This window comes from Mandrillus leucophaeus, unplaced genomic scaffold, assembly GCF_000951045.1.
Source record: "Mandrillus leucophaeus isolate KB7577 unplaced genomic scaffold, Mleu.le_1.0 Scaffold131, whole genome shotgun sequence".
Lineage (NCBI taxonomy): Eukaryota > Metazoa > Chordata > Mammalia > Primates > Cercopithecidae > Mandrillus > Mandrillus leucophaeus.
The window spans coordinates 2,203,874-2,216,146 of NW_012101266.1; the positions used below are offsets into that span (position 1 = coordinate 2,203,874).

Below are 12,273 nucleotides of genomic sequence, written 5' to 3' on the forward strand. Positions count from 1 at the left end.
TTTTTAAAAAACATTCCATTAGCCCTTATAATGAAGATGAACATACTTTATATCTGTTGACTTTTTCAATGTGCTGTTCTGTGAATTGCTTATTCACAGTTTGACCACTTCTCCAATAACTTAAACTTCTCTTTGTATACAGGGACACTGACATGTTTCCTATTACTATACAAATATTTCTTCTAGTCTACTTGTTGTTTTAACTTTGACTGTGGTCCCTGCCATATGACATTTAAATTTTTTATTAAGTAAAATATGTCTGTGTTTCCAATCTTGTTAAAAGATCACTTCCACCCTTAGGTTGTATAGGCTTTTCTTTGAATGTGTCTTTGTATTGTGTTTCCATTGTTGAGACCAATGTGAGAAATTTCTGCAATTTTTTAAAAAAATAATTTTTTTTTTCAAAGGGAGGGCAAGGGCAAAGAGCAAGAAAGGAGGATGGAGATGACTGTTCCATGGTTTTAGTTAAGAAAAATCCTAGATTTCAGAAAATAAGATTTGTTAACGCTGTGAATCCTTATATGATCACAAAGCCACATTCTTAGAAAACACACAATTAAAAAATGTATTTTGATGTATCTATTCCATTAATGTGGATAATGAAATTTTACATATATGTACATCATTTTATACTTAAACATTTCAACAATTTTTATTCCCACCTTCCTTGAATAATGCTTACCTATCAACTTAAAAAGACTGTAGAAAAGAACAGGCTATTTGGGAAAGTTATTCCATCCTCCTTATATTAACCAAATACAAATGTAGAAATTCTTGATTTTAAAATGTCACATATTTTAAGTCAGCTAAATTGGCAGAGATCTTAAAACAATAGTATATCCCCCAAAAAAGTTTCTGCATGATTGTTTATTTAAAATATTATGACTCTGGATGTAAATACATATGGGCTTACATAATGTATGATTATCCATATAAACGCTCAATTAAAATATTTAGTTCATCCTTAACACTTTTTGTTCTCATAAGCATAATAGTAAATATTTTATCTCATTGAAAGTATTTAAAGCTGTTTGAATCTTGATTTGTGAAGAAATTGCTGAAAAATAACTTAGGGTTAACTACATCAAACAATATTATTGTTTGCAATGCTGTCAGATTTCTCCATGGCAAAATAGTCACGTATGGTTATTGCACAACTTATAGGTACAGGTTATTATGTGCATATAAACTCTCTACATAATGACAGTGTTTTCACTGCAACTTGCTCAACACATTTAAAATTGTTGAAATACAATTTACAAACATACTTTTAAGATAAAAGTATCCTGAGGATATTACAAAATTCATTTTATCAGCCCTTCATTTCTTTGCTTTGACTCTTTAATTTCCAAGATAATCATTGCCCATATTTTATTACATAAAATGCTCTTATTATATATTTCCTATTAAACAAAATATATTTAAGTTAAATAGTATATAATTGTCCCATAAACACTTAGTCTCATCTGCCTGTAGTCTCATTGGTTAAAATCAAGTATTTATCAAGTTTTCTATAATTCTGAATCAGAAAAGGTACAGCACAAAACAGACAGAAACAGGGTTAGCGCATTTAAGTTAAAAGCATTGTGCATTTTAAATATTTTGGTCATACTTTATAATAAAATATTTTGGCAAAAATAAAATATAAGGTTTAGTTTATTTTCTATTAATGGTAGATCTGGAGAGTATTTTACATTTCTAAACAGTGTCTACTTAATTTGACTGTTTTCACATTTGTTTCTGAAAACACTGCTATAAGCTTTTCAGAATTTTGAGATTAAAAGCACCTAAAAATAAGATAAAATAAAATTTAAGTAAGATATGTTTGATGCTCCAAAAGTTGACAAATTCACAAACTTACTTTAAGTGTCTTATATAATATATGCCACCACAGAAACTTTATTGCCTGCTAAGACTTATTTGACTAAATCTAATCTTTAAAACAATAATCCTGAAAGTCTCCTTGAAACTTATTTGAAAATTAGGATGGGAATTCAAAAATTTTTTAAAAATGAAAAGCACAGTTGCAAAAAAAAAGTTATTCTAGTGGCCGTAGTTGTTATGGCACAAAAACACATGAAAAACCAGTTTTCGCTAATATGTACAACTAAGTTCAAATAAGATATGTAAGATACACATACACACACAGTATACATACATATAACTTGGGCTCTAGAGGGGAAACTGATGAAAACCTTACATAATGAGCCCTCTGGCTCATTTATCACTGACATCTCAATGACAATTTTAATGAAGATGTTCATTATTTTTTTCATTCTTACTCAAATGTCTATCATTAAGAAGAGTGTGAGATGTGTAAGGCTAATAAAGGAAGTGAGAGTGTGGTGAATTAAGGGGTAAGTATTATGTACAATTGCCTTTTCAAAAAAGGTATTTTTACTGTGAAAGAAATTCATGCAGAGATGCCTGTGGAAGAGTATCAATAAGAAAACAAAACACCTTTAACACTATGACATACTGATTATAATATACTATGATATGTATTATTACAGCATTACTTACACATTCTACTTTAGGCAATGTAATCTACTTCTGAATGACCTTGTTAATTTTTAAGGCATCAGTGCATCAAGGGCAAAGCTCCATAAAATAAATATAAAAACAAGAAAGCATTAGCTAATTTGTGGCATAGAGAATGATCACTGTATATTACATCTGGTGACTACTTCCATGTAGGTAATAAATTGTACATCTTATTGTAAAAATGTTATAGCATAAATTTCACATCATTTTTCAACACTTCATTTAAAGGGCTAAACTGATCTGGCAGTATTCTCATTTTCATTGTTCCATCAGCTCCACAGGAGAAAATGTGATTTGCGGGCCCTGTCTCAATTTGCATCACTCCAGTTCCAATATTCCTAAAAATGGACTGCCGAGCATGTTCACTGACAAAAGTATGGAGAAGACCAAAGGTAGAGAGACTCCAAATCTGAAAGATATTAAGAACGAAAGGAAAATTAGGGTTGATAATGACCTTAAGAAACCAAACGAGTCCAGGTGCAGTGGCTCACGCCTGTAATCCCAGCACTTTGGGAGGCTGAGGCGGGGAGACCACCTACGGTCAGGAGTCGGAGACCAGCCTGACCAACACGGAGAAACCCCATCTCTACTAGAAATACAAAATTAGCCGGGCGTGGTGGCGCATGCCTGTAATCCCAGCTACTCAGGAGGCTGAGGCAGGAGAATGGCTTGGACCTGAGAGGTGGAGTTCGCAGTTACCCAAGATTGCACCACTGCACTCCAGCCTGGGCAACAAGAGTGAAACTGCATCTCAAAAAAAAGAAAAGAAAAGAAAAGAAACCAAATGAAAATTTTAGGCCCGCATTCCTGTGCAGTAAGGAATTTCCAAAACAAAAATAGAGAAAAATCTGTGTAGGCCTAGGATCATAACACCTTGATTCTGTATAGGGTGTTGTAATTTACCAATCGCTTTAACACAAAATACTTAAAAATTCATCCAGTAAGAGAGACAATGTAGGTAACAAGGAGGTTAAGTGTACAATGCTACAGAAACTTGTAATACTATAAGGATTAAAATCAAGGTTTCCTATCTCTTAGCAGAGCTTTTGCTGTATAGTTGTACATTAAGGTAATCTCTTCTTTATATTATTGAATGTTCACCAGGGATCACAACAGCTGGAAAGAGGCAAGTACTTGACACCTAGAGGCCCTCTGACCAGGCAAAGCTATATTTTAACTATAAGACAAAGTTAATTATTATAATTTCAGGATACTTAATTTACTAAGATTTTGTATTTCCAGCCCTTATCAAAATAAATGTGTCTGTTTGTAAAGCAAATTATAAGCACCTTTACTTATGTGAAGAACTTAAATGCTTTCAGGACATCTATTTTAGGTTTAGCGAAACCAACTTATTTCCTGGTTTTACTGGAGATCATTTTTTTAAACGTTTATTTACTCTAAGAAATTCATAAATTCATACTACCCCACCTATGAATACATTGTATATTTTCAAGTCTTTTTTTTTTTTTTTTTTAACCTTGATTAAACAATAAACCGCAGGATCAAAGTACAAACTAAAGAACCAATCTAGGCCAGGCACGGTGGCTCATGCCTGCAATCCCAGCACTTTGGGAGGCAGAGGCAGGTGGATCATGAGGTCAGGAGATCGAGACCATCCTGGCCAACATGGTGAAACCCCGTCTCTACTAAAATACAAAAAATTAGCAGGGCATAGTGGCACACACCTGTAGTCCTGGCTACTCACGAAGCAGAGGCAGGGAAATTGCTTGAATCCGGGAGGCGGAGGTTACAGTGAGCCGAGATCGTGCCACTGTGCTCCAGCCTGGCGAGAGAGCAAGACTCCGTCTCAAAAAAAAAAAAGAACCAACCTAACTATGGCATATTCTAAACTAGTCAGTCAGTTCAAATAAGAAAGTAGTTTCAAACTAAAGGAAAATAATTCTGTTGGTGTGTGTGTATATGTGTGTGTGTATATATATATATTTGATTTTAAGAAAAAGTCTTTTAAAAATTCTATAATTCTAGTCTTTTCCTGGATGAGAATTATGTAAATAATTTGCTGGCTCTAAAAAACCCATCTGATTCTACTAAGTAAGTGTTTAAATTAATAAATTCAATGAAACTAGACCCCTCTAGTCTAGGGTTGCTGATTATTAAAACAACATGGGTATTAGTCTAAACTGACTTACCAATTACCAAACAGGGCTAAAGGACCCTCCATTAAAATTACTAGGTATGTGTTATTAAAATGCAGATCCCTGAGTCTTGGACTTACTTATAGACTGAGTATTTCTGGGATGAGACCCAGCAATTTGCATATTTAATAAGCTGTTTAACATTTTTAACAAGCTGCTTAACATTTTAAACAACCTGTCTTTAGGTTTTCAACACAATGGACTCTGAAAAGGACTGCTAAAGGCAAGGTTTATCCACAATTCTTGAATTAGGCACTGAGTGACTGGATAATAATATATATGAAAAAATGAGGAACAATGTGGGATAAAAGAAAATTATCAATACATTTCTCAGCCCCTGGAAATTAAGTAAATTATGTAACTCTGAACATGGAGTCAAGACAAACTCTAATATCTGCATTATGTTTATATCCATGGAAAATTTGGTGTTTTAGTATGAATTAAACATATTTTAAAACAAATGAAAAATATAAAATTTTCAAGTTAAATATTATTACATTCACTGAAAGATTAAATAGCAATTACCATTGCTGACTACAAAGGAGTTAATATAACTACTTTTTAAACAGACTGATGGCATCGACATGATTAAAGAGCTAAGGTTTCTGAAGATTTCTTTTCATTTTGTAGATGTTGTGGCATCAACTATGTTTACCTTTATATTGCCTTCGGCAGATCCTGTAACAAAGTACTCTTCAGTTGGATCAACAGCAATGGCTTTAACAGGAGAATCATGGCTCTGGAAAAGCTGCCTCTGTTGTCGTTGACAAAGGTCAAATGCATATGTAAAACCTTTTCTGCCACCTGATATTAGTAGCTGATGTTTTGGAGCATATGCTAAAACTGTGGCTCCACTGTCATGGCAGGCAAAAGCTGAAAGTAAATTAAAAACAAAAACAAAAACAAAAACACTTAACAATAAAAGACATAGACTTCTGGCTTTTGGCTAAGGTGAAATAATAGACCAGATTTGCTCTCCTGCCTGAAACAATTAAAAAATCAAATGAAATATAAAAACCAATGATTTGAGACACTGGATGTAAGTTAATGAAGCATGATCTCTGAGAGATGGGAAACAAACTGGGTTGGTCACAAAACTGCCCTAGCTTACTGCCTAGAGTTTTCTGACCATCGCACTAGGAGAGGAACCCTGGCTGAACTGGTTCCATACCAGCCTCAGTGGAGTACTCAGAAGCATTTGACACAGTAGTGGAGGAAAATCAGCCCTAGACCAAATGTTGCTCTGGTCCTGTTTAACCAAGGTCTCCCAGATTCAACTGTTTCCAAGTAAGTTAGACCTATCCCAGAGCAAAGCTCAAGAACATTTACAGAATACAAAAATAATAGACACTTAATGAGGTAAAATTCACAATGCTTGGCATCTAATAATAAATTAACAGGAATGTAATAAAGCAGGAAAATATAACCCATAAGGAGAAGAAAAATCCATCCATTGAAACCAACCCAGAAATGACAGAGATGACAGAATTAGTAGGTAAGGAAAGTAAAAGTCCATTATAATTATAAGTAGAGGCATGAGAGGCCTAAATCAAAATTTAACAGATTAAAAACAGCAAGGCTCAAGATAAAAAAGGAACTGGATGGGATTAACAGCAGATTAAGCCTCGTAAAAGAAAAGATTCATGAATTTGAAGACACATCAGTATCAGAAATATAAAAATACGATACTATTTTTCTTTAAAAAAGAGTCCAGCCTAACAAATTTTAGGGAAAAAATCTGCATACAGCTTAAGGAGAATATTGCATAATGAAGAGTGAGGATTCTGGAGTTAGATCGCCTGGGTTTCAATCCTGGTTTCTGTGTGGGTTTAAATGTGTGCTTTTGCTGAATTACTTAAGTCTCAGTTTCATCATTTGTAAAAGAGATTATCACCAACCTAATAGGGTTTCCTGATGATTAAATTAGTTCATATATACAGATCATGTAGAATCCATGGCATAAACTAAGCACTTGGTTATTACTGTAAGACTTGAAATAAAATTAATTATAGAGAAGGAACTTTGACCAGTACTTTGAGATATAACTTCCCGGAAGAAAATGCACACGTTTTAAGTATATACCTTGATGAGCACTGACAAATGAATACATCTGTGTAACCATCACTAAGATCAAGGTACAGAATATTTTCATCATCCCAGAAGGTAATTTCATGCCCTTTCATGGTCGATTCTCCTCCCCAACAAACGCAATCACTATTCTGACTTCTATTCAATTCATTCCTTCCAGGAGTTTTATTATTTTGCATATTACATGCAGGTTTATGGTCCAGTTTGAGTTAATTTTTATGAAAGGTGAGGTCTGTATCTGGGTTCAATTTTTTATATGTTGACACTCAATTGTTCTGGCATTATTTGTTGAAAAGACTATCGTTTCTCCACTGAATTGCCTCTGTGACATATTAAAGATAAGTCTACTATATATGTGAGTCTGTCAGTGGGCTCTCCATTCTGTTCCATGATCTATGTGTATATTCTTAAGCTAATACCACAATGTCTTGACTACTGTAGCTTGTAAGTGTTGAAATCAGATAGTATAGTGTGAGTCCCACAAGTGTGTTTTTCTCCAGTATTTGGTTGGCTATTCCTTTGCCTTCCCATATAAACTTCAGAATCAGTTTGTTGGTATCTACAAAGTAGCATGCTGGAATTTTGATTAGGATTGTGTTGAATCTATAAAATCAAGACGAACTGATATCTTAAGAATATTGAGTCCTCTAATCTGTGAAAGTGGAGTATCACTCATTTATTTAGATCTTCTTTGATTTATCCAATAGATATATTAGAACATTTTTTAAAGATTTGAGATAATTTGAAAAAACTTGCAGACAACCCACATAGCCAAGAAATACCAAAAAAATTATGAAAAAGTATGCTATGAATGCATAAAATACATGTAGATGCTAGTCTAATTTATCATTTACTACCATAAAATATACATAAATCTTTATAAAAAGTTAAATTTATTGAAATGTACGCACACAAATATAGATTGTAAGTGGTGCCACTGACAGTCAAGAAATGTAAACAAAAATACAGTATGAAATCACAAGTGCATAAAATTAATTATAGTACATACTGTACTACTGTTATAATTTAGTAACCACCTCCTGTTGCTATTGCAGTTAGCTCCTAAGTGTTGCAAGTATACACTTAAAATGCTGTGTGATGCTAATCATTTCCACGTGGGCAGGTCCTCGCTCCAGTAAACTGTATATTGCGGTGAAAAGTGATCTCCTGTGGTACTTGTGAATTCTTCACTGTATTTAGTGCAATAGTATAAACCTTGAATAACACCATGGGAACCACACAACACGCCACTAGTAATGCTGGAAGTGTTCCCAAAAAGCAGAGAAAAGTCAAGACATTACACGAAAAAAGTTGAATTGCTTGATATGCACCACAAATTAAGGTCTGCAGCTGTAGTTGCCTGCCATTTCAGACGGATAATTCACCTTGTAAACAGATGACATAAACTTTACAGTATCAATAAATATAGTACACTACTGTATGTACTCTTTTCATAACACTTTCTTTTCTCTAGCTTCCTATATAATACATATACAAAACATGTGTTAACTGACTATATTATTAACAAGGTATCCAGTAAACACTAGGCTATTAGTAGTTAAATTCTGGGGGGAATAAAAAATTATATGAGAATTTTCAACTGTGCAGGGGTCAGCATCCCAATCCCTATGTTGTTCAAGGGTCAACTGTATACTGGCCTTGTATCCTGGCCTTGTATCCTGGGACCTTGCTATACTTGTGAGTTTCTTTTGTAGATTCTTTGGGATATTTTACAGAAAATTATGTCTTCTGTGAATAAAGACAGTTTTATTTCTTCCCTTCCATTTATATACATTTTATTTCCTATTATTGTATTACTGCATTAGCTAGGACTTCCAGTGCAATGCTGAATAGGATTGGTGAGAGGGGACATAATATTGAGTTTACATCATGTTTACAATAACCTTTAGCTATCAGATTCAAAGTAAAGACAAATGATTTTTATATTATCTATGTCCCAATGCCCCCATCAAGGTATACTGAAGAGTTAATTATGTATATTGCATCCTTTTGCTTTCAAATCCTACCATCATGGGCAAAATAAATCTCATGGGTTAATAAATACAAGTGTCATTAGTAACAAATCCATTTATAAATAATACTTAGCTTATGAATTTCCTGACTTTCAAAATTTATAAAATGCTTTGAAAACTTACCATGGACTAAACTATTGGCAGGTGCTACAAGAGTATCCCACAAACATACGTTTCTGGAAAAAAAAAAAAGATTACTTCTGCGTGACACAAAAAGTTAACAGAATAAAAAATATGCCATATATAACTGTGTGACTAAACCTTGCAATCACAGAAGGTTCTTAAATTTATAAAAACAACAAATACAAGTAACCAACAAATTTATATGACATTAATTTTTGTATAAAAAAAGGGTGCAGTGGTGGAATCTTGGCTCACTGCAGCCTCGAACTTACGGGCTCAAGCAATCCTCCCACCTCAGTGTCCTGAGTAACTGGGACTACAGATGTGTGCCACCATGTCTGGCTAATTTTTAAAATTTTTTGTAGAGATGGGGTCTCTCTATATTGCCCAGGCTGGTCTCAAACTCCTGGGCTGAAGTGATCCTCCTGCCTTAGCCTGCCAAGGTGCTGGGATTACAGCCATGAGCCACCATGCTCTGGCCACATTTGAGATGGAGTTTCGCACTCTTGTCGCCCAGGCTGGAGTGCAACGGCGTGGTCTTGGCTCACTGCAACCTCCGCCTCCCAGGTTCAAGCTATTCTCCTGCCTCAGCCCCCTGAGTAGGTAGGATTACAGGTACCCGCCACTATGCCTGGTTAATTTTTTGTATTTTTAGTAGAGATGGGGTTTCACCATGTTGGCCAGGCTGGTCTCAAATTGCTGGCCTCAAGTGATCCGCCCACCTTGGCCTCCCAAAGTGCTGGGCTTACAAGCATGAGCCACCGTGCCCGACCCACAAGTCTTACAGAAAATTTAAAACTACTATTATAGCTTAAAAATTTGAGTAACTTTAGATTAACAAGCATTTACAAATAATAATACATGAAGGCTGAATATGGAAACTTCTTTTTGTATTCACTGATTCTCTAACAGTTGGACTGACATACATAATAGGAGAGATACTGAATTTTCTTGAGCACAAAGAAAATTTATTTCTACTGTGTGGGGGGACCAACATACATAAGAAATATCTACGGAAAACGAGCTGAAGAATCTATAGTCTTACAATCCTGTTTCTAGTGCAAAATGAGGCCTTACGGATAAATATAAAAGCTAAGCAAACTCAGTGGGCCTTGATCTCAGAACTCAGTTATATGACAGAAATCAAAAGAGGCAGACAGACATTAGGGCAGGAGATGACACTTTCTTACAACCACAGCTTTTGGGGATGGGGCTGGAATAACATGGCCAATAAATAATTGTTTTTAGAATAAAAATACTGTATCTAAAGCCGTAAGTAAACTTTCATGAAACACAAGGACAGGAACAATAAAAAAAAGTTCAGCTATACTTTCTCATACTTCAATTTTAGCTATCATCTCTTACCTATTGTCAGTTGAAAGACCAGCTGTAGCTATCAGAGAGGAGGAACTAACGAAGACAAAATCATTGGCTGTTTTGTTATGACACTGCCAAGTCTGGAATGGTTACAAACAATACATGTTACTGCTCTCACTAAAAATGTCATAACCAGGCAAATGTATTCTTCAAAAAGTGATCATGTAGTTTCTGGCTTTCTTAAATCCTCTGTATCATTTTTTTTCCTTTGAACTTTAGAAAAATTGTAAAAGTAATACAGAGAACTTTCATATACCTTTTACCCAGATGCAACAACTTTTTAACATTTTGGCATATTGGTTTTGCTTCTACTTCTCTTTCATATTTGTAGACATCCACACATACACACACTTTTCCTGAACTATTTAAGTAGGCAGCATATGTCATGACCTGTTATGAATCTCTCTGCTTTTGTTCAACGAAAAGTTCAAAGGAAAACACAGGGAGGTTAAACTTACAAGATTTTCCCCAGTATAGTGAAAATTTTTGTTTTAGAACATAGAAACTAGAATTTTAGATGATACTAAATTATCTTTGTTAAATAATTGACATGTATTTTTCAAAAATATTTAAGCTTTTAAAAATTCAAGTACATGAAAAAAATTACTAATAGTTATCGAAATTAGAAAACATAAAACATTTTTCAATATTCTACCAAACAATTATGAGGTTTCATCATTTATAAAAGCTTCAAAATTATGTTTTAGATATTTCTCTTTAATAAAAAATGAATTTTTTTTAAGTATCCCAAAATCACCACACCAAGGATTATTCCTTTGAGCCACCTCCCCATTTCCCCTGGAACACTACTGGAGCTGTGCTAGATTATGTATCCTTAAAACAGACAAAATCCTCTTAATCTCCAAAAGTCACTCATTCACAATTTAAACCAATTTATTTTTTTAAAAGTTAAAAAAAAAAAAAAAAAAAAAACAGTCCCTTAGAGAACATAAACTTAAACATCTAAATCTTTAGGCTTAATAAAAATATGAGAAACAGTATTAATATTCTTTCAAGGTACCCTAATCAATCCTCCCATGCTAGATTGCGTTTACTAAGATCAGTACTGTATTCTAGCAATTAACCTTGGGCAAATTACCAGAATCTTAACCTATATTCTTCATTTGATCCTAGCAAAAAAGCCAAGACGCGATTAATCTATATTCTTAACTTTTTTCTGATAGGAATTGCTTAGTCCTAATAAAGGGCTTCACTGAAGCATATAAAATACAAACTCAGTATTCTATGAAGCCATAGAAAGTTCATAAAAGCCTGCATAGTCCTGAATAGAGATGTATCAATATTCTGTTAAAACAAGAGATGAACAGGAAAATAACAACAGCACCAGCTATAGGATGTCCTTTTCACTTTGTTCATAAGAGATAATCGCAGAAAAATAATCAGATGCATTGGTCTGGTAATCATTCTATTTAGGCATAATATAATAACCAGCTTAGTGAGCTTAGAAAAGGGCTGTAGTAATCCACAGGATATATAGGTATCTGGGGGCATCATGTTGCTTCTATACATGTCAACTTTCCAAATTACCAGAGACTAGAATTTTATGCTTCACAGGGTAATTTTCGCATAACACAAGGACAGAATCTTACAGTAAAGTGACTAAGAACACAGGACTACATTTTATTTATTAGTTCTATAATTCTTGTCTCAAATACATATTCTTGGCTTATTTAAAATGAAAATTCAAATTTTATTTAAAGGTAGAAATTCTTGGCTTACCAGGTATGGCTTAGGCATGCTTCCAGTAACTGGACAACATTTCCAGTTTGTTTGATACAGACTTAAATATCCATCAGCATCAACTATTCCAAACTTAGAGAAAGAAAATATTTAAAAGTATTTAATATAAATATAAAAGCATATATTCATCCTTACCCTCAGTGTGACACTCATATTTTGACTCTTAAACATTTGATTGTATGTCGTTT

General features: G+C 33.9%; 1 protein-coding gene across 3 annotated transcripts in view; it reads right to left on the bottom strand.

The window, feature by feature from the left end:
* Positions 1-848: 848 nt before the first annotated feature.
* The window catches only part of DMXL1 (Dmx-like 1), a 173,684-nt gene continuing 162,259 nt past the window's right edge, over positions 849-12,273 (bottom strand). For all 3 annotated transcript variants that reach the window (XM_011972855.1, XM_011972853.1, XM_011972854.1), the window contains 5 exons: positions 12,065-12,157; positions 10,313-10,404; positions 8,948-9,000; positions 5,359-5,576; positions 849-2,953 (listed from right to left, as the gene is read on the bottom strand). In XM_011972855.1, the coding sequence (XP_011828245.1) occupies positions 2,729-2,953; positions 5,359-5,576; positions 8,948-9,000; positions 10,313-10,404; positions 12,065-12,157 (681 nt within the window). In that variant the 3' untranslated portion in view covers positions 849-2,728. The remainder of the gene's footprint in view (positions 2,954-5,358; positions 5,577-8,947; positions 9,001-10,312; positions 10,405-12,064; positions 12,158-12,273) is intronic.